Raw genomic sequence first — 22,264 nt, forward strand, 5'->3', positions numbered from 1 at the left:
TTATTTGAGTAACTTTTTGAGGCCATCCTTCAAATTACATTAAAGTAGGGGTATTATGTGAAATGGATTTCTCTTGTAACGTTCCCCCAATAAAAAAAAAAAAAACAGGTGTAAAGAGGTTGTGTATGTCATCCATGCGTGTTTGAGTCATTTTGTGATCTCTTTTGCGGTCCCTATTCGAACCCTCCACTCGGTTAGTTGTAACATTCTGTGCAATGCTCTGCCCACAAGTCTACGCTCCCATACGACATGCTCTGAAGGGGAAGTGAATGAGCACACAGAGCAATGGACGGGGGACTTTTAAAACAAGCCAAAATGTTGTTTTCAACTAATATAGCATTTTCAAAAGAATAAAATGTTAAATGGTGATCTAAATATGTTATTCATTAGCAGTTAATGCCCTATAGAAGTAAAATACCTCCTCTTTAACTTCAAATTTCAAATCAGGTGTTACACTTAGCCCTTACTCAGTCAGTGCTCAGTCAGCAGATGGATTACTAATAGCCTTATGTTACTGTAATTCAGTAGATTTTTGGGGCAATTTTAATTGTTTATAATTGGTTGTACAGTACAGTACAGTTTTTTATACTCTTTCATTACAGAATGGCTTAAAGCTTTCAAGAAGCAATTTTCTGTAATAGGGGACCTTTAATAAATAACTGCATTTAAAACATTCAACATCATTGTTTGTGTAATCTTAGAGTCAGCTAAATAAATATTATTTAAAAGGCCCATATTACACTATTTTCTGATCTGTTCTAATATACTTTCCTCATCACAAACATACCTGGAGTTTCATTAACACATAAGTCTTGCATATTTTGTCCCTCAAACTGAAAACACTAATTTCCACTGTGTTATGCCATGTGGTAATACAGGAAGTGCTCCACTGTGGTTATAAAATTAATGATTTTACCTTTTGGAGGTTTCATGGCAATGTACAATGTAATCAACAGCAAAAACTGTCTCTTGCCCCAGTCATCACATTCTCGAATCTGAAAACTACCCTTTCAAAAGTGATGCCATTAATCACGCCCAATGATGTGATTGAGGTTAGTTTAAGTTAATGTGGTGTGTTTGTGAGCAGTAAATGAGTGGACGTACCAGTGAGGAGCAGGGCAGAACACAGCAGAGCCGTCAACTTCATCGTGAGGAATGGATGTGTCTACAGAGTGTGAGCAGGTGCAGCTTTCTCAGGCTATATGCTGATGTCAAGGTTAGACAGGTTTACACAGCTTGTGCTCTGCAGCTTGTACACAAATATAGGTGCATCCCTTAAAGTAACGATCACAAATGGACTGAAGAATATTTTATGCACCTTGCTACAAATATCGGTTATTGGCCACAGAAGCTCTAACAAATCCATATCATCCCATTGTAATCTGGATAAATATTTTTACTTAACATTTTACTCCACTCTTCCAGTCTCCTGCCGACTTTTCCATTTGTTCCCAGGTTACTCATACAGAAGTCAAAACTTATCGGTTCCAGGCAAAATTGACTCTTGTCATCCTAAGCCATGTTATAATGCTCAAAAACATATATGGAGTTGTGTTTTGTTTCATTCACATATGTTGGAGTAATCCTGCATTATTAGTTTGTCTACATTTCCAAAGCTCAAAATGCTCTGTTCCACCTTGTGATGTCACGAAGTTGCTACTTTTTACCTTTTCTTCAGAAGAAATTTGCAATTCCAGGGTTGAAATTATTCAAATGATTCTAGTGAATGTGTATGGAGTTTAAAAACACAGTAGAGCACTTCCTGTATTATCACATTACCACCAGTTTTCTGTTTGAGAGAAGAACTTAGCCTAAATATATGCAGGATCATTATGTTAAACATCTCTGAATGACCAAAAAACAACTCCAGGTGTGTTTCTGATGATGAAAAACACAGCATTTAATAAATTTAGAATTTTACAAAGGTAATTCCATAACTGTTATTTAGCAACCATACTGTAAATAAAAGCCAACACTAGTCTTGTCTACATTGCACAATAACCCTATGGTTAGACTAATAAAAATAAATGACAACGCCTTTATTTTAATAGTTGAAGCACTTACTTGATATTTATCACAGATACCATTCCACCAAATAAGAGTAAAAATTAGAAAAAAAAAAGATGAAACCTGTCATATGCACTATGATGGTGTGTTTGAGGGAGAGGCTACAAGCATTCATGGCCCTGTTTAGGTGTATGGTTTTCAACAAAAGTAAGAGACAAATTGAAAAACTGTTGCCTAATCCTAGCTATCTTGGGACTATAAAATTACTTGAGAGGGACTTGTTTAATAGCTCATCAGCTCATCTGCTGTAGTTTCAACTAAGTCGGTTCTTTATAGTAAGATAATGTTCTTAATATTCAGCATTTAGTTAAGGGGACATTCACATACAAGTCAGATCCAAACTTCCATTTTCCAGCTCTGTCCTCAGTCCTGATTAAGAGTTTCAGAGACTGAGTTTCTATATTAAAAGTGACAAAGTTTGGACCTAAGTCCTTAAAGGTTGTATAGAGGATTTTCCAAGGAACGAGAAATCCAGCGACTGTTTGTCCTTTTTCAAATTTGCGCATGCGTGAACCACCCCCCTCCCCTACAGCTCCCTACGTGAAACGCCTTCTCCCGCCTCCTCATACGCCAGAACAGGTTTGTTTACAGCCGGTGAGCTGCACATGACTTGTAAACAACTAACTACAGTGTTGGTTAGGCAAGGCGGAGAAGTGAGGAGCGGGGGGAGCGGGTGTGCGGACATTTCGTTCGCGGACGAGAAGTGAGGAGCAGGGAGAAGAGCGGAGCAGGGAGAGGAGAGAGGAGAGGAGAGGGGAGCGGTGCGCGGAGATTCCGTGCCCGGTAGAAGTGAGGAGGGGAAGAGCGGAACGGCAGCGGGGACAGGAGTAGGAAGGGGTGCAGAGAAGGTTGCGCGGAGATTCAGTGCGAATGAACTAGCTACAACACGCAGCAGCAAGCGGACTCTTTCTTTGCCTTGAAAATTACGTTTTCAGACATAGGATATCGCTTTTCGTGTCCTGAAAAACGTTTGACTAGCTCTTGGAAATAAAGTACGTTTTCATAATAAGCAGAAGTTACCTGTCCAGGAGTAATTTGGCGACCAATGCGTCAGTCTTTAGACCCTGCGTCTGCTTCAGTCGCGCCATCGCTGGAATGAATCTACAAGAATCACCTTAGTTTGGCTTCGCTGCTTTTCCCTTGTCTTCTTCTTTCAGCGACCTCAAAAACGGACTTTCTTTTGCGGCTAACTGCTCCTGGATTCTTGTCTGCCATTGCAACAAACTTTGTGCTAACTGCGAGGAAGATATAGGTCAAAAAAAGCCGCTAAGAACTGTTGCGTTGGTGGAGTAAACAGCGTCTGTGCGTCTTGCGTCTGTGGACTGCGTGACAGGCGTACGTAAACCACGTACCGGCGGCGCGCAGGCAAGTCAGTTACGCTAGAAACGTAGGGAGTTTGATTGATAGCCTGTCAGCTACAGATAACGAGGCAGTGTCGTTATCTATTGGCAATTTTAGCCCCACACGTCCAGAGTTGATGAATTTTTATTCTCTTTTTTTTGGTCATCATAATTACAAGGCTACTGCACCTCTATAATGCTATCATTGACAACTTGAAACAAAAAAAAAACAAAAAAAAATCTCAACAACCTAATTTATTATGAGTTGTGATTCCGTCCCGTGACTACATCTCCCACAATGCACCACAGTTGTTTCCGGGAAGTGAAAAAGCGCGCTATAAATCAAGTTTGATTGACGAGAGGTAGCTTTATAGTGACAGAGGAAATTGCTGGCGCTTCCAAGTGCGTCTCTGAGGGTGCGTTTATAAAGCAGTGCATGCTGTAGGGGTGTGAGCAGGTATGACCGGACCAGATACAGACTTTTTAAAAATGTCAGTTTGTCAATAAACACCATTGCAGACCGGGTGAAAGAGCGAGCGGGGAATCTTACAGATTCTCGCAGATTACAAACGACGCAAGCAGTTTTCTGTTTTAATTAATTAGCCATTGATGAAAGCACAGACACGGCACAGTTGTCCATTCTTTGTGCGAGGTGTAAAGGCCGATCTGTCTGTCACCGAGGAGCTGCTCGATATAGTTGTCATGCATGGGACAACAACAGGGAAGGAGATTTTTGAGGCGGTGAAGAAGTCCGTAACTAGCTGTATATCGTGGGAAAGATTGGTGGAGCTGACTACTTATAGCGCTCCTGCAGTGTGTGGCGAAAGAAGAGGTTTGACTGGACTGGAAAAAGAGAAAAGGCTACTAGAAAACGGTCCCGCACCTCCGATAACCTATCATTGCATCATCCATCAAGAGGCTCTGTGTGGAAGGGTTCCGGAAATGGGTGATGTTATGGCCACGGTAATGAAAACAGTAAACTTTATTCGTGCGCGTGGCCTAAATCACCGCCAGTTTCAGCACTTTTTACTAGAGATGGGCGGTAAGCATGGAGATGTCCCGTATGACACAGAAGTAAAGTGACTCAGTCAAAGCGCTGCCCTCAGGCCCGACAGCTCATATAGGCAGATAAGGCGCTCGCCAGGGTGCTACATGTGTCTGGGGCGCCATCTAGTGGTGGCCGTCACCATATTTTCTTTAGCCTACCTGCCCTAACTGGAATTTGCTTATATATGACAGAACTCGGACTGGCAATCTGTACGGGCCCACGCGCGGTCTTCAGTGTCGACTGGCCTGAAATGCGCTCTTGCCACACCACCTCAACAAGTCCACAAAAGCTCTATCACAGGGGTGTCAAACTCATTTTGGTCCAGGGGCCGTATTTATTTATTTGAGACAGGGGACAGCACACAATTTTTCGCATTAACCTTGACAGGAGAGATGCATTGTACATCAGGTTGTAGCATCAGTGCTAATTTCCACCTGTAGTTTTGTATTTAATTGACCTTGACTATCAACTGTTCTGGAGACCTGTAGCATGTTTTGGGTTGATGGGAGAAACCAGAGCACCCAGAGGAAACCCACCCAGACACAGGGAGAAACATGGCAAACTCCACACAGAAAGGCCCTGGGCGACCTGGGGATTGAACCCAGAACCTTCTTGCTGTGAGGCATGAGTGCTAGCCACTCAGCCACCATGCCATATCCAACCTACTTTGATCCCAAAGGGGCCGGATTAGAAAACTCATGGCATATAAACCCCAAAAATAACAATAAGTTCAAATATTTGTGCAGAGAAACGCAAATCTATTACAGAAATATTTTTTAATTGATGAACTCTTTCTTTTACAAAATATTATAATATTATGAACAACCTGAAACTTTAAGGAAAATCCAATTTCAACACAATGTTTTAACATTAACTTGTATGTAAATAGGAATAAGTCAATTTTTCTTGGAAAATCCTGCACTCGGCTCCACTTTTCTCATTTTTGACATTTTGTTGATGAGTGTGTCACGGTCAACAGTCAAAACGATCGTCCTTTAAGAGCGTTTGGAAAGAGACAAGTCTTCATTTGTGCTGCTCTGGTGGGAGGGGCCACGTATAGAGACGCTGGAGATGCTGCTATGCTAAGCGATGCAGAAAATTAGCAATATTTTAATAGAAAATATAATTAAAATATTGTAATAGAAAATCAGCCAAGGGCCAGATTAAAGGTCTTGGAGGGCCGGATCTGGCCCCCCCGGGCCGTATGTTTGACACCTATGCTCTATCATATGTTAAAACGCACTATACGGAAAGATTTTGGTGTACCAGATTTCACTTTAATCTTTTTATTTAAAGACATTTAAATTTTTAAACAGTGCAGTATTATGTCTCGAACATATCTGCCTCACTCATGGTCCAAACGCACCTACCGAAAATGACTTGGAAAATATGTCAGTGTGGCGCGGTGCTACAGAATGGAAACAAAGTGCTACAAATGCATGCATCATGAATTTCGGACTTCTGGTCATTGCTCAGTGCATACTGGGAAGGATTTTCCAAAAAAGTGAGCATCAAACCGCCATGTTTGTTTTCCCGGTGGGATGCGTCTATTGTCAAAGTCGATATTTTCAAGTCTTTTGAACCACATCACTTTTGTTTCTGGTTCTGATTTTGTCATATTTTAGTTATGGGATTCAGACATTGTAATTGTGTGGTTGTTGAATGTCCTAACAGCGGAAAACGGCTAGAGAAACAGGCTTCGGCTACCTGTTAAAAAGTTTAACATATCTCTGCTCTCGTGTCTTTGCTATCTTGGTGGTGGTCGAAGAGGCCAGTGGTACAGATTGGCAGCCTCACTTCTGTCTGTCTGTCCAGGGCAGATGTGGCTACAGAAATTCCTTACCATCACCAAGTGTGAGGTGAAGTAATAACTCTGACTTGTATGACGCTTAATTTTTGCAGCTTGCGAGACTTTACATCTGTTTAAAATAGGGTTTTTCTGTGGCATATATCAAAAAGTTTAGAATATGCTTAGGCAATTCTGTCAGCACTCATCAAGACTAGAGCCTTGTGTGTACAATAAGAGAAAGCAATTCTGAAATAATACTCAAATCAAGAAGGCAAAGACATATGGCTAAAACAGAAATGCCAATGCAGATTACATGAGATCCCGAGGTAACTAGTTTATGAGTAAAAAATTTAAATACAGACCACAATACACAAAAATAGGTAAGTTACAAATGCAATTTAATAATAATAATTGTTTTTAAAACAGCATTTTTAAAGCTGGTGAAAGAATCTGCCTGCAGGAAATCTGACACATATTTCACAAAACTAAACATGTTTAGTTCCACAAGGTTGAGGAAAGGCTGAAGGACTGACTATATTCAGGATTTTTCCCTGGTCTTGACCATTGATGAAAATCTGGACATCTGCCTGGATCTTCACCAGGACTCTCTCCTGGACTCTCTCCTGGACTTTCTCCTGGTCCTGTTCTTGGTCTGTCTCCTGGTCCTGGACTTCCTGCTTCAGTTGCTTGATCATGTTTGGTCTAGACCCTTCAGGTGAACTCTTCGCTTCTTTGGTTACTTTTTGAGCCTGGGAGCCATTTTTCACATCACTGCAAAATAAAACAATAGAATGAAGTCAGTTGTTGTAAAATAATTGCAGTATCATAATTTGTCATTGAAACCAAAAGTCTGCTGTTATCTGTGTATTTGAATTAAAGAGCAGAACATACTGGAGCTGTGAGCTGTGAGCTTCTGCAGCAGTGTTTGTGACCAGTGTCTCCTGAATGTTCTGGTGACCTGTGGGCCTGAAAATGCTAAACTCTAGCTCCTCTGCCCTGCTCAGAACTCACCTCTTCTTGGTCTCTGGGAGGCCTCTGTCCAGAGCAGAGGGTCTTTTTCTCTTCTTGGCCCTCTTCTCACAAACTCTGAAGCGTTTGGCTGGTGTAGGACCACAGTCGGGGTCAGGGGTCATCCAGTTTGGACCAGGGCGTTTGGTGCCTCTTGAAGTTCTTGTCCAGTTTGTGGATGGAGACCCACAGTTGGAGACATTTGAGCTGAAGGAGCAGATCAGATCCCCCTGAGGGTTGATGTTACAGAAAAATATATATACATATTCAGTGTTGGGGAGTAACAGATTACATGTACCAAAGTTACGTAATCAGAGTACAAATGATGAGTAACTGTATTCAGTTACAGTTACTGTTTCAGTGAGTGGTAATTGGATTACAGTTACTTTGTTGAAATAAATGGATTACAGGGCGGTAATTTTCAGTTTTCACATTTTGGGCTAAACCAGGGACTAAACTAGGACTAAAACCAGAACTAAACTAGGACTAAACCAGGATTAAAACTAAAACTAAACTCGGACTAAACCAGGACTAAAACTAAAACTAAACTAGGACTAAACTGGGACTAAAACCAGAACTAAACTAGGACTAAACCAGGACTAAAACAAAAACTAAAGTAGGACTAAACCAGGACTAAAACCAGAACTAAACTAGGACTAAACCAGGACTAAAACTAAAACTAAACTAGGACTAAACCAGGACTAAAACTAAAACTAAACTAGGACTAAACCAGGACTAACACCAGGACTAAACTTGAACTAAACTAGGACTAAACCGGGACTTAAAACCAGAACTAAACTAAAAGTATGAAAATATCAAGTAATCCAAAATATTCAGATGACGCTACTCACTTTAAGTAATTTAATGGATTACGTTACAAACTACATTTTGGGGTATGTAATCTGTAATCTGTAGGGGAATACATTTTAAAAGTAACCTTCCCAACACTGTACATATTATATACTGGACGGCACAGTACATGTAGACTTTATGGATTTGCATTTAGCTGTGTGTTGTGGTCTGGTATTACCTTGTTCTCCTTCAGGTGGGGCTGAGTTGTAACAGTGAAGGGTCCAGACCTGACCAGAGGCACTGGCTGCTGGAAGAGGGTGGATGTGACTGATAAATATGTGTCAGTGAGAATGTACATGTGTGTATTTATGCATTAACGACACATTTAAAAGATATGCACAACTTTGGACACTAGGCCCATGTAAAGCACAGATCATATTTCCAAAGTGAAAGTTGACAGTGTGTTGTGGGCTGGTCTTACCTTGTACTTCTTCGGTGGGGGTGGTATTTGGTCCATTATTATATCTTTGTGTAGATGATGATTACACCTGACACCAGATGAATATGTGCTCAAGAAGAGGTTTGATGAACTTTTACTGTAACAGGCAAAAGTAGAGGAGTATTGCTGTTAAAGCATCGTTTACATGTGTATCCGATTTAAAATTTTTCATCTTTATCTTACAAAACAAACGCTGAGTTCATGTTATGACTAAATGCAACGCACCATTCAACAAGTCTTAATGCCAATGAAAACAAAGTGAAAACATGCATGTTTTACCTTTATTCCAGTTGATCCAAAACGGACTCATTCAGGCTTCATGAGTCAAAATTATAGTAGGCTATATCCCACTGATAAAAAAACCTGTTCCCTGTTCTGTAAATAAAACTATCACTGCACAGCTTCCTTTTATAATAATATCCTACACATATTTTAATATAATGATTACAAAACAATGCATGCAAAGCGTTTTTTTTCTGATAATTATGTATCACACATTTTTTAGCCCCCTAGTGTTTCCATCACCAGCTGCCACTGCAAATGAACATCAATATGCAAATTGTGTTTAATTTTTCATATTTTTCATAATTTCATTTTAAAAATTACTTACAGGATATAGTTCCAGTCTCCTTTTCACACAAAGCATATAACCATTTCTTTTAGCTGTTGGTGTAATGGATGTATTAAAAAAACTGTCCACTGTCAGAGATAAATAAGGCGGATCCGTGGAGAATTGTGCCTGAGCACAGGCCCCATCCCTTCCTCCGGCGCACTACCGCGGGTTCCCCTCCCCTCCCCTCCCCTCCTCCGCGCGCGCGACCGCGGGTTCTCCTCCCTCCTCCGCGAGCGCGAGCTCCCTGGGCGGAGAGAGCCACGCTCTCCCCTGGCTATGGGAATGAATGATAGATTGTTTCAGCTATATGATTGTTCTAAAATCAAAAAAAATCCTTTTTTTTTCATATCCCCACCAACGAACGGGAGGTCAAACTGCAATTCAGTTTGTGAGGAGCTAGAGTCTTAAAAGTAAAGTTGGTGGATCCAGAAGTGTTGTTTGTGACAGGAGCATTTCTAGATTCCCTCCTCTAGGGGGCAGTGTTCCACGCAGTTTTCAACGCTCATATGTCTTAAGGAACAGATAGGATGGTTGAAATCTACAAAATGAGACGCCACAGAATAGTTCATGTTTTTACATCTGATGATTCTCCTCTGCTCTGCAATACGTGTTTTTAAATCTGCTTGTTTCTGGCACAGAGGCTTTACCACAGGGGCAGGTGATCATATGAATGACATAATTATAAGAACATGTATTTGAGCAATAAGCAGAAAATCTAAAATTATATAAGCTATAGGCTATATAAAATATATTGAGTCTATATTTTTAGAAACAAAGTACTGTGTATCAGAGGTGGGGACTTGCAGTTCATCACTTGGATTCGAGTCAAACTTGAGTCACTATTTTTAAGACTTGAGACTTGACTTGATAAAATGGACTAAGACTTGTGACTCGACTTGGACTTGAAGGTCAGTGACTTGGGACTTAACTTGGACTGGAGCCCTGTGACTTGATAAAACTCGATGCTTCTCCTAAAAATATATATGTTTTTAGAAAATACTTTTCTCTTTTCAGTTGATACATGTAGTGTTTAATTTTACAGGAACAAACTGGGACACGTCACTCTTACTTCTCTGTTTGTCACTTTGGATGTAACTGAAGTACTGTGATGTGGTATCCTCAAATGTACTACAGTAATATACAGTACAATACAGTAAAACAGAGGGAACTACAAAGAACATGATCCTTCAAGTTCAGACTATGACAAAATAACTTATTTAGCACTCTTAAATCTTAATTCTTTCTGTCCTGACCGTAATGATTCACACTAAGATCTAATCAAAACATTTAAAAAGAAAAAAAAAAATGCATTTCTACAAGTGTTATATAAATACTCATATATAAATATAACCATTACTTTTTAAGTACAATTTAGTTTAAAAGTCATAGAAATAGCAAAAGTCTAAGCTGTGTTTGGTACTTTTTTGGTTTAAAGACTAGAAATGACTTGAAGCTCAAAGGAGACGACTTGGACTTGACTTGGACATATGGGCCAATGACTCGAGACTCGACTTGGACTTGCCTGTCTTTGACTTGGGATTCTACTTGGACTTGAGGTCAAAGATTCAGGACTTACTTGAAACTTGCAAAACAATGACTTGGTCCCATCTCTGCTGTGTATAGAAACTAGGGATGTAACAATAACCGAAATATCATGATATCATATTGTCAAAGTTCTTACAATAATATCATGGCCCATCACAATATATCGAATTACAAGGCTCTTTGCTTAAATTAAGAGTTATGGTGCAGCAACAGATAAAAAAAGACAGAAGGAACTACATAAACCATGATCCTTTGCTCCATTTCAGTGCAGACTACAAGAAGAAATAACAGTTCTAAGCACTTTTAAGTCTTAGTTCTTTGGATTAAGTCTTGTCAAAGCATTTTAAGAGGAAAAAGCAGCATATTCACAGTTTTGTTTGCCTCCATAAAATATTACAATAAATATCGTACCATGAGATGTATATCGTGAAAATATCGTACCGAGAGATTTGGATATTTTTACATCCGTAATCATGAGCCTCCCCACCATATCGCAATAAATATCAAATTGTGAGGTTCATACCATAATGATATCCTATCATCAGACTCATTTTTCCAATTATAAGAACAGCTCTCCATAGAGAGTTGAAAGTGTTGCAATGTACACGTGTTATTTTATTTCTTTATGTATATATATATATATATATATATATATATATATATATATATATATCATTTTTCTTCAGCTTTTCTGAAAAGGTAAACAGCACATAACACACAACACTGAACACGACATAGAGATAGAACAAATTAGACAAACTGCATCCTATGTTATATTTTACATTTAAACTTAAATAATGTTACGGCACATCCTGTCCACTGTATGAGTCCCAATTATTCCAAAGTTTATCAAAGAGGTCCATTTTCAAATTAAATCCAAATGTTTTTTTGTTTTTTTTCCATTTTTCAAATTTCATTTATAATTTCTGAGCAGTCTTTGATTGATGGAGCAGTTTAGTGTCATCCATTGTTTTGTAATGGCCTGTTTTGCCACCAGAAGTGTGCTCCAGAGATATCCATTGTGTCCATGGCAGGAGTTTTGAGGCCCAGATACAGAGTTCTAAAGTCGAGTGGGATGGTCATATTGTAATAGGCTGGATAGCAACCTTAGCGGTTTAAGAGGAACAGAGTCAAGTACAGCTGATTTATAGTGCAGATCCCCAGTGCATTTATTACATTCCAAGACAAAAAATTGAAAAATATTTACAAAAGTTACAAGAGTAAAAAGAGGCATGGCTCACACAGCACCTTCTTCTGACAAAGATGAGGCTGGCTTCTTTTATAGGCCTCTTCCTAATTGGGTGAGCTCAACTTAACGATCAGGTAAATTCAACCAATTTTACATTCCATATTTCAAGGATGAAAAAGGAAACCTTTGACTGCTTAAATCATCCCGAGTTTGCAGCGAACATTTTGTATGTGGAGCGCCAACAAAACAAAATCCCAGTCCCTCGTTCAACCTTGGTTGCGAATTTAAAAAGTCAACACCAAAGTGAAAGGCACCAGTTGTTCATCAAGGAACAACTTCCACTGCAAAGAGACCGAGACGTGATGTTGCTGTAAAACCACAAGAACAAGAAAGTGTGAGCTCAGTCTGTTTATCTTCTGCACCTCTCGCTTAACAAATGGGATCCCACTTTGATGGCGCTGCACATACAAAATGTTCGCTGCAAACTCGGGATGATTTAAGCAGTCAAAGGTTTCCTTTTTCATCCTTCCTGTGGATCAATCCTGCCCATCGCCTTCACCTTTCACTATTTTTCAATTCCGTTGGGAAGGAAAACAGTTTGAACAGAGGTTTGTAGTCACACAGATCTGAATCCCTTTTGCCTTTATGGAGTTTGCAAACAAATTTCTCGAGCCGTTTTCCACTGTTAGGATCCAACAACCACACAATTACGATGTCCAAATCCCAAAACTAAAATATGACAATATCAAAACCAGAAACAAAAGCGATATGGTTCAAAAGACTTGAAAAGACTGGCTTTGTCAATAGACGCATCCCACTGGGAAAACAAATTTGGCGGTTTGCTGCTCACTTTTTCTGAAAATCCTTCTCAGTATACATTGCGCAATGACCGAAAGTCCGAGATTCTTGATGCATCTATTGAACAAAGCCGAGAGTCACCATGAACGCGCCAAACGAAATCCGACTGACCCATCTAACTGTTGTGTTTCGTTTAAAGTCCGGTGCGGTTTATTGGTGAAAAAAGTTCAAAAATAGACCATTCAAGGATAGTGCAATTTGTAATCCAGAGCGCCCTATAGTGCAGAAAATACGGTAGAATGATAATGATGAAGTATCTTACACCGCATTAGCCCATGTCTCGCTGAAATAGAAGTGTGGATTTATTTACATATATATATTTTTTGAAGTGAGGCTGATTTCAGTGAGTAAATAAGAGTGTATAGCAGTATTTTTATTTCAACATTGCAAATAGCTCACATGTTTATTTTCTGTGTGATCCTGTAATAAAAATGCAAACCCCTGAATAGTCCATATTATTATGTCTGAAAATAATACAGCCAATTCATTACCCCCAAGCCAGACAGATCTTATCTCATTTACATAGACTCAATCTCCACCTCTGAAAGCCCCCTCTGATGAGCAGGTCCCTCCTCCGAGCAGCCGTCTGAACCAATCCCGGGGGCCAACAGCTGTGCTCCGGTCTGCCCCCGCCCCTTAGCCGGGCCCCTGGATCCGCTCCAGCGTTATAAAGCCATTGTCCAAAACCCCTCACTCAGCTCTGCAGTCTGCTCCTCGTGTCGGAGATTTCACGTTTTTACGCACGCTTTTAAAACTTTCGCCTTGAACCATGAGGGAAATTGTGCACATCCAGGCCGGCCAGTGCGGTAACCAGATCGGTGCCAAGGTAAGAAAGAAAGAAACTCACTAATTTATCGCCATTAAATTGTACAAATTGTCTCCAGGCATAGTGGAAGTCACAGATAATCGAGTGAAAGCAAAGGAAATCTCGTCGCAAATTATATTACGTGAAAAAATGGCAACCATAGATCAGAAATAACCCAAGATTTTCTTTTTTTTGTTGGTATATTGGGAATTTGCAGCTGATTTTAACCACTCCACTGCAGTAGTAGTAGAAAGTGGGTGTGGAGCAGACGGTCTTGCTTGCATCAAAACGCCAGAATAGCGAATTTTAATGTGATTATATCTATACATCCCCTAATTTACGTCTTCTACAGGTTTAATCTACCGGGGTACAAGCAAAAAATGACAAAGGTTTAATCAATTTTCCACTTGTTACATCTTATCAATGCACACTTCTGCGCTCTTTGTCTGCGCAGCTTCTGATTCTGGTTTCAGACAATGGATTGGAGTCTGCGTGGGAGGCCCAGCTATTTTTTTCCTGAATGCCTCATCGATCAGTGCATTGATTAGATCAGAATTATGCGATGGCTTCTTGTCTGCGTGCTTCAAGTGCATCCAGAGACCAGCATTTGCAGGGTGGGAGGCAAGGCAATGGGTGTGGCAGGCATGACTGGCAATGCAAGGTGTCTCCCAAATCAATTTAACATTTTTAAATCAGTTTTTAGTCATTAATATTCTGTCTCTTCTAGATATTATGAGGTAGAAATGCGTAGTTTCAGCCTGTGCATTAAATCTACTTCTTATGCACCACACAAGAAAACCACCCTGACAATTTAATGGACCACTCAGAACAATGGGTCCATATCAGTGATTGCATTACAGGATTAATCGTTATCTTTGTGCGGGTTGAAATCTAAAGCTTGTCTTTGTAATCACCGGCTTTCCTCCCTCTAACCAAATTAAGGGCTTGGGTGGGGAAGAGCCAGAGGAGGAACCAGCTGATGCTCGGAGGATGAAGTCACCACTCTGATGGGTTAATGGGCTCTTAGGGGTGGGTGCTATTGACGAAATTAACATTAACAGACAGTGGATTACAGAGGTTTTATTAATGTGTGCGTTTCATCAACCTCCTAACTATTTCAATTTTATTTTCTAAAAAACGATCAAGTAGGAGATAATGAGAATATATTAGGGGTGTAACGATATCCAAGTCTCACGATATGATATCTGTCAGTACGATATTTTCACGATATACATCTCACTGTACGATATTTATTGCGATATTTTGTGGAGGCTTACAAACAAAACTGTTAATATTCTAGTTTTTCCTCTTAAAATACCTTGACAAGATTTAATCAAAAGACATAAAAGTGCTTAGAACTGTTATTTCTTCTTGTAGTCTGCACTGAAATGGAGCAAAGCATCATGGTCTATGTAGTTCTGTCTTTTTTTTTAACCTATTTCTGCACCATAACTCTTAATTTAAGCGAAGAGACTTGTAATTCGATTTATTGTGAGAACTTTGACGATACGATATCACGATATTTCGGTTATGGTTGCATCCCTAGAATATATATTGGAAATTATGGAAAGATCAGAAATGGATTTAAGAATATTGTGGTGAATAGACCATTAAAACTAACCACAAAAGTCCAGAAATGTTTTTTTTCATTGAAGTTTTGCATATTCTTCAGAACAATTGTGGCATTTTTTTACAACATGAAAATTTTGCACGTCCTTATTGCCCTTTTTTATTATTTTCTTGTCCTGCTTATCACAAAAAAAAATACTTGCACACCCTGTACCCACAGGCAGCATACTGGTGATCCATTTTGTAGTCTGAAAATCTCATACAGTGGCCCAGATGTGGCTCATTTGGTTTTCATCCCCAGAGGACTCATCATTGACTCGAATTTCCAGTGGATTTGATTGACAGAATCAGTGTAGGCCAGTCCACTGTGTTGAATTGGGTCAGTGAGGGTGTGGCCTTTGCCTGTATTATTTTCCTCCTTTCACCAGGCTCATTATCTTCAACGTATTTTAATGACCAAATGTCAAAACCTCTTAACGCCGTATAATGACCTGTTTCTTTGTATAGACAGTATTGAGGTCAGCAGGTCATTTGTTCCATGTGGTTCAGCTGGATGTTGTCATATTACTGCTCTGCCTCTGCACTGCTCTTTAATGCACCGGGCTTATCCAGATTACTCCAAATCCGACCTTTGCTGTGGTTGGCACAAAATCTTTGACGCTGCTGAGGTTAAAGTCTGTCTCATTTAGAGTCGTCAAAATGTTGTCTGCGCTTGCACTCCCAAAGACAGGCGTGCTTACACTAGGGCTACACGGTTTTAGAACAAGCCTAATTGCAATTTTTCCGTTACATATTTCAGATTCAATTTGCTGTATATTTGATTAACAATACGCTGAACAAACTCCTAATTGTTGGAAACGACTCAAAGCATTAATATTTGTGAGGATTGAAATGTGAATTAAATGTAGAGGTCAAAACTACGGGTTTAAGATTTTTCTATAAAAGATTGTATTTTGTTCTTTACAGAGCACATTCTGTTATCTCAGTAACTACACCCTTTGTGATTTGATAATGGCCAACTCGACACAATTTTGATTACGCTTGATTGATTGTGCTGCTTACACATAAAAATGCATGGTATTACATCAAGTGTAATGTAATCACTGAACCAGATTTCCTTATTGATAACATTGCATATTCATCAGAAATCCCTAAAAGTTAAATTCATAAATGTTGAACCTCATTATTTTATCATTTCCAGACCCCAGAACAACAAAAATCTGCATTGTGACTATTTGTTTTAGCCACCTCCATCTGTATTAAATCGCATTTGCCTATGGAATGTAGTTATGTAATCTGAAACCCAGCAATTTTGCACTGATGTTTTTTAAGCTGCCCCAGTCGCTCTTTGCCCCTGTCATTCCGCGTTTGTCATACTGCATCAAATGTGTCTTTTTAAACGGACTAGGGAGTTCAAATTTAAATTAAAGGGCAACTGGGGTAAACTTTTGGTTGTACTTTTACACAATCACACATACTTGCAATACTGTATGCAATAAGTTAATTTGTGCTTTTAAAAATTTCCAATATCTATTTGCAAAACCATATCAGACGAGTTCTTGCATGATAGGATCTTCATATACACATACCCATAAAGAAACAATTTCAGTGCAATGTGACACTCATTTCTATTTAGTTAAGCTGGCTTTAGGTCCAGCTGTGTCAGACTTTATTCGTGCCAAGTTGTGAAAAGGCTAAAGAAATATTTTATAAATGTGGGTTGAAATCCATTCAGTACCATTAGTGGAAAAGCAAGATCTTCAGATTCCAGAGCATAGAGTTCTGTTTTTCTCATCATAAAGTCCACAGTGACTGAAGCACATCGAATGGACACATGTTTGTGCAGTCATGTGATGTGTGTCTGTGTGTCTGTGTGTCTGTGTGTCTGCAGTTCTGGGAAGTGATCAGCGACGAGCACGGTATCGATCCCACAGGAACTTACCATGGAGACAGTGATCTGCAGCTGGACAGGATCAGCGTCTACTACAATGAGGCATCAGGTTTGCTACTTCAAGTTCTCAACTAAATAAAATATCATGCAATTTGATTTAAAGTTTCATTGTTGAAGGGCCAATATTACGACATTTTCTGATCTATAGTTATTGTTTCCTCATCAAATGTACTCTGAGTTGTGTTTTCATTCAAACATTTTAAAAAAACAAATCCTGCACATTTGAGCTCTTCTCTCAAGCAGAAAACACTCTGTTCCACCTTGTGATGTCATGACGTAATACAGGAAGAGCTCCATTGCATTTTAAACTCCATACACCTTCACTGGAATCATTTGCCAATCTCTAGTGAACTGAGGGTAAATTGTAGCTATTAACATTAAATCTACATCTTAAGGATAAAGGAACAACATTCTAACATGGCTTAAAATCATTTTTGTCTAATTGTAGGACCTTTTAAAACCCAAACAATGCATTTTAATAAGGATTTCCCATGTACACTATACTTGGGATTTAAATTGAATAAAAACTTTGGAACACAATTTCTGACCCCATGAAGCTGAAAAAAATGTATCTTCAATTACACTGTGTAACACAGACATGTCAGGCTCGGGCCTGGGGGCCAAATTTGGGCCATGATATTATATTTGGCCATGAGATCATTTCAAATATGTATTAGAGCTGGCCTGCCAGCTTCGCTTATGCTTGTTCTGGATTCAGTGTTTAAGCAAAACATTTATTTTAATAAGAAAAGGTTTAACATTACATTTCTCAAAAGAAGAGAAAACATGCAGATGTCATTGAAATTTTTAAATAAATATTTGGTTTGGCCCACGACTTAGTCCCAGGTTTTAATTTTGGCCCTCTGTGCATTTGAGTTTGACACTCCTGGTGTAACAGATTACCAGAACTATACAATTTGACAAGCTGTTGCAAAACCAAGCTTTTAATTTAAAGCTGATTTATTTTTCACATGATCGGTAAAGTTTAATTCCATTCAAATGGGAAATTATTGCTTTGATAATTGAGATTCTAAGATCCAGCAGATTTTATTGTGATCTTTTAAAGTTTAATAATGAATCTGGATGTATAAAATACATTTAAAAAAATAATAATATGTACCTCAAATTCATATTGTTTGACATGACATTGTGGCTTTTTCATTATTAAGCTGGTTTGTTCTCTCTCCCTCTTTCTCTTCTCTGCTTTTTTCCGTCACTCGTGGTGTTTTGTTTCTGGTGGAGGAGGTAAATATGTGCCTCGTGCCATTCTGGTGGATCTGGAACCTGGCACCATGGACTCCGTGAGGTCCGGACCATTTGGGCAGATCTTCAGGCCCGACAACTTTGTATTTGGTATGTGATCTTTAGCTATATTTCATTATAATAAACTTAGAAATCAGGGTGGGAAACTGGGAATAGACATGGTTACGTTTAGGTGTTTAAGTAAAATTTTACTTTTTAATTTAAGTTAAATAAGTAATAAGCAAGTGTGTATAGTAGACGCAAACATTATATTGACAATGTAGCTTTAGGACGTTGTCAGTAATATATTAAAATGAAAAATGTAATTGCCAATCTTTCAGACTTAAAGCCAAACTACAGACTAAACCAGAATGAAGTGAGAAAACTCGCTCAATTAAATTTGCTGGGGCATTTCAAGTCACATTATTCCATAAGGGAAAATATTACAAATCTGCCGTGTTGAAAGTCTTTGTGCTATTGTGATGTGGTTATAGCATTTACTCAAATTGCAATAAGAAATATTTTCCATTTCATTCGTCCAGGAAAGTTTGAAAGTGTTTTGTTTTGTTCTGCTTGAAATGAATGCCATCCATCCTGATAATTATGCATGCCATGTGTTATCTTTCTATAGGCCAGAGTGGTGCTGGAAACAACTGGGCCAAAGGTCACTACACGGAGGGAGCAGAGCTTGTGGATTCAGTTTTAGACGTTGTCCGTAAAGAGTCGGAAAGCTGTGACTGCCTCCAGGGCTTCCAGCTCACCCACTCCCTCGGTGGGGGCACTGGCTCTGGGATGGGGACCCTGCTCATCAGTAAAATCCGTGAGGAGTATCCCGACCGTATCATGAACACATTCAGCGTAGTGCCCTCCCCCAAGGTAAACAAACTCATGTGATACAATGTGATAGTTATAAATAGTCCTCCTTTTAGTTTACCTGGAGTCGGATCATAAGACTGAAAGGGATCCTTGTAATCACTGGGTTAACACGATCAGTGAGTTAAGTGGGGTTCGATATGAGGGCTGAACAATTTGGGGAAAAATATCAATTGCAATTTTTAATTTTTAATTTTTTGACAAGAAAAACTGAAATATGAACGGACAAATTAATACAAGAACCATTTTTCTGAATGAAAACTGCAAATTTTTCATTCTGAAAGTTAGTTTTCAAACCCTAATTGCATTTTTGATTTTGATGCTGTTGCGATTGCGCTTGCATTGTGAATTTCACATTCAGTATATTTAACATGACTTTGTTTTGGCCAATATATGTATGCAGCACTATTTCAGCAAGTTTAAGTAAAAAATTTATTAAATGAATGATGCCTTATTGAAGAAAAAAATTCATAAAAATTACACAAGCTATGGGAAACGGTTTATAATTAACATATTAAGTAGCCATTGTCAATTGCACAGAAGTTTGCATTTTCTGTTTGTGAATCTTTCAAGACCTTTCCTAATTTTGTGAAATGGTCAACTTAATTTGAATAATAAACTAGTAAAAGCTATAGCATGTTACAAAGCTTAGTCCTGCACAACCCGTGATCCAGCGTGATGTATTGTTCACTTTAACTTGAATTCTCTTTGCTTGTAGTCTGATCATGAGACTAACACAATCCCCTCTTGTCCTTGTTTACTCCTCAGGTGTCGGACACAGTGGTGGAGCCGTACAATGCAACTCTTTCTGTCCACCAGCTTGTAGAAAACACTGACGAAACCTACTGCATTGACAACGAAGCCTTGTACGACATCTGCTTCCGCACTCTCAAACTCACCACCCCCACCTACGGAGATCTCAACCACTTAGTCTCTGCTACCATGAGCGGAGTGACCACATGTCTGCGTTTCCCCGGGCAACTGAACGCCGATCTCCGCAAACTGGCCGTCAACATGGTCCCTTTCCCTCGCTTGCACTTTTTCATGCCTGGTTTTGCGCCTCTGACCAGCAGGGGGAGCCAGCAGTACCGCGCCTTAACCGTTCCCGAGCTCACTCAGCAAGTTTTCGACGCCAAGAACATGATGGCGGCTTGCGATCCCCGCCACGGCCGCTACTTGACCGTTGCCGCAGTTTTCCGCGGCCGTATGTCAATGAAGGAGGTTGACGAGCAGATGTTGAATGTGCAAAACAAGAATAGCAGCTACTTTGTCGAATGGATCCCCAATAATGTGAAGACCGCAGTGTGCGACATCCCCCCTCGCGGTTTGAAAATGGCCGTAACCTTCATCGGCAACAGCACAGCCATCCAGGAGCTGTTCAAGCGCATCTCCGAGCAGTTCACCGCAATGTTCCGTCGTAAAGCTTTCCTCCACTGGTACACAGGTGAAGGCATGGATGAGATGGAGTTTACAGAGGCTGAGAGCAACATGAATGACCTGGTGTCCGAATACCAGCAGTACCAGGAAGCCACCGCCGAAGAGGAGGGCGAATTCGAGGAAGAGGCAGATGAAGATGCGTAAAACAAAAAAGAAAAAGGAAAGAAATGGTCAAAGTGCAAAAAAGTGCAACCCAAAACATGCTACAGGTCTTCAGAACAGTTGATAGTCAAGGTCAGTTAAATACAATCAATCAATGAACCTGTCCAGGGACTACAGGTGGAAATTAGCACTGATGCTACAACCTGATGTACAGTGCATCTCTCCTGTCAAGGTTAATGCGAAAATTGTGCGCTGTCCCTGTCTCAAATAAATTAAAAAAAAAAAAAAAAAAGATGTCATGTTCAAGTGTGGTTTTAGCTGTAACCGTAACTTAAGAAACAAGCCTAACACATAGATTTTACACAGTTCATTAGAAAACCTGTAACAGTAACTTCAATAAAGTCCAGTGTCAAAGTCTGTTTTTGTCTTTTATTGAATGTTTCTTTACCTCCTACAATATTAGACTTTACAAGGAGCCTGGCTAGTACTTACTATCATAACCTACATATTCATGCTCTGGTTAAGTATGCGTCCACAGACACAATAATGCAGCGTGAGTGTGTGAATAATTTGAAACGCAGAACTGAACTGGATGAAATGACCATATCTCAGAACAACAATTCCTGCTAATTTATCTCAAATTAATGCTGAGAATGTTACACAAAAATATTAAGATGACTAGGCTACTTTATTATAGGAGTCATATAGGCCATGATGGTATTTAGAGTTTTGATTTGAATGTGATTATAGCGATAACTAATTCTCCTGCCCTCATCACTATACAAAGCCTTTTGCATTAAACTGGCCATATCAGCTTGCCACAGCCTGATCTCATCAGATCTCAGAAGCTAAGCAAGGCTGGGCCTGGTTAGTACTTAGATGGGAATTCCAGGTACCACTGGGGGGCGCCAGTCACAAAAAACAGTTGTGTCCTTAGGCAAGACCCTTCACCCATATTGCCCAGTATGAAAGTGGTGTGTGCATGAGTGATGGTGGTGGTCAGAGGGACCGATGGGGCTGATTGGCATGGCAGCCGCGCTTCTGTCTGTCTACCCCAGGGCAGCTGTGGCTACAATATAGCTTACTAACACCGGGTATGGAGTGAATGAATAATGCTCTGTAAAGAGTCTTTGTGACAAATGTCAGTGAAAAGCGATATATACCGATAAATAAAAAACTTACTTAAACTAAAGGAAAAAACACAAATGAGAACCTGATCTGTTCCATTAGTGTCTAGCTGTTATAAAAACTCAAACAGGTCAGCATCAGGGTATTAGGATTTCTTTATTTCGAGCAGTTGATCAGGGGTCATAATTTCCTTCTGATGCAGGCGTAAATATCTTACAGTATAAAGACAGTATAAAGAATTTAAGCATGTTATAGACCCCTACTTGGTGTATGTCTTGCCCATTTCCACAATGGTATTACAGCAAACATGGGTATTGTACAGCTCCAGGGCCGTTTAAGATGATATGGAATTACAAAATAAACATATTTTATCATTTTACCTCATGCATGGACTAAAAAGCTGCATTGC

General features: G+C 39.5%; 2 protein-coding genes across 3 annotated transcripts in view; one reads left to right on the plus strand and one right to left on the minus strand.

Annotated features, from left to right (window-relative positions):
- The window catches only part of LOC129411816 (uncharacterized), a 12,863-nt gene extending 3,612 nt beyond the window's left edge, over positions 1-9,251 (minus strand). Inside the window, exons 1-5 of the mRNA XM_055163910.1 lie at positions 9,154-9,251; positions 8,526-8,640; positions 8,283-8,348; positions 7,256-7,482; positions 6,778-7,015 (exon numbers count right to left, since the gene is read on the minus strand). Coding sequence (XP_055019885.1) covers positions 6,778-7,015; positions 7,256-7,482; positions 8,283-8,348; positions 8,526-8,561 — 567 coding nt within the window. The 5' untranslated portion in view covers positions 8,562-8,640; positions 9,154-9,251. The remainder of the gene's footprint in view (positions 1-6,777; positions 7,016-7,255; positions 7,483-8,282; positions 8,349-8,525; positions 8,641-9,153) is intronic.
- Positions 9,252-13,435: 4,184 nt separating this feature from the next.
- Positions 13,436-21,108, plus strand: tubb5 (tubulin, beta 5). Of its 2 annotated transcripts, none has more exons than XM_020927355.2 (5): positions 13,436-13,574; positions 17,014-17,122; positions 18,316-18,426; positions 18,947-19,191; positions 19,957-21,108. In XM_020927355.2, exons 1-5 carry the CDS (start codon positions 13,518-13,520, stop codon positions 20,767-20,769), a joined length of 1,335 nt encoding a protein of 444 aa, XP_020783014.2. In that variant the 5' UTR covers positions 13,436-13,517; the 3' UTR covers positions 20,770-21,108. The 2 variants fall into 2 exon arrangements, with proteins under 2 accessions (XP_020783014.2, XP_055019244.1); XM_055163269.1 differs by having other exon boundaries at positions 13,457-13,574; positions 18,319-18,426.
- The last annotated feature ends 1,156 nt before the right edge of the window (positions 21,109-22,264 follow it).

The sequence above is a fragment of the Boleophthalmus pectinirostris genome, unplaced genomic scaffold, assembly GCF_026225935.1.
Source record: "Boleophthalmus pectinirostris isolate CB_2022bp ecotype Guang Dong unplaced genomic scaffold, ASM2622593v1 HiC_scaffold_6, whole genome shotgun sequence".
NCBI classification, from domain to species: Eukaryota; Metazoa; Chordata; class Actinopteri; order Gobiiformes; family Gobiidae; genus Boleophthalmus; species Boleophthalmus pectinirostris.

What these genes read in the sequence shown, in the direction of transcription:
- tubb5 (XM_020927355.2), top strand. Translation starts at nt 13,518, where the DNA reads ATGAGGGAAATTGTGCACATCCAGGCCGGCCAGTGCGGTAACCAGATC. An exon ending in CTACTACAATGAGGCATCAG is followed by an intron (nt 17,123 to 18,315) that starts GTTTGCTACTTC and finishes TTTCTGGTGGAG; the next exon opens with GAGGTAAATATGTGCCTCGT. An exon ending in GCCCGACAACTTTGTATTTG is followed by an intron (nt 18,427 to 18,946) that starts GTATGTGATCTT and finishes ATCTTTCTATAG; the next exon opens with GCCAGAGTGGTGCTGGAAAC.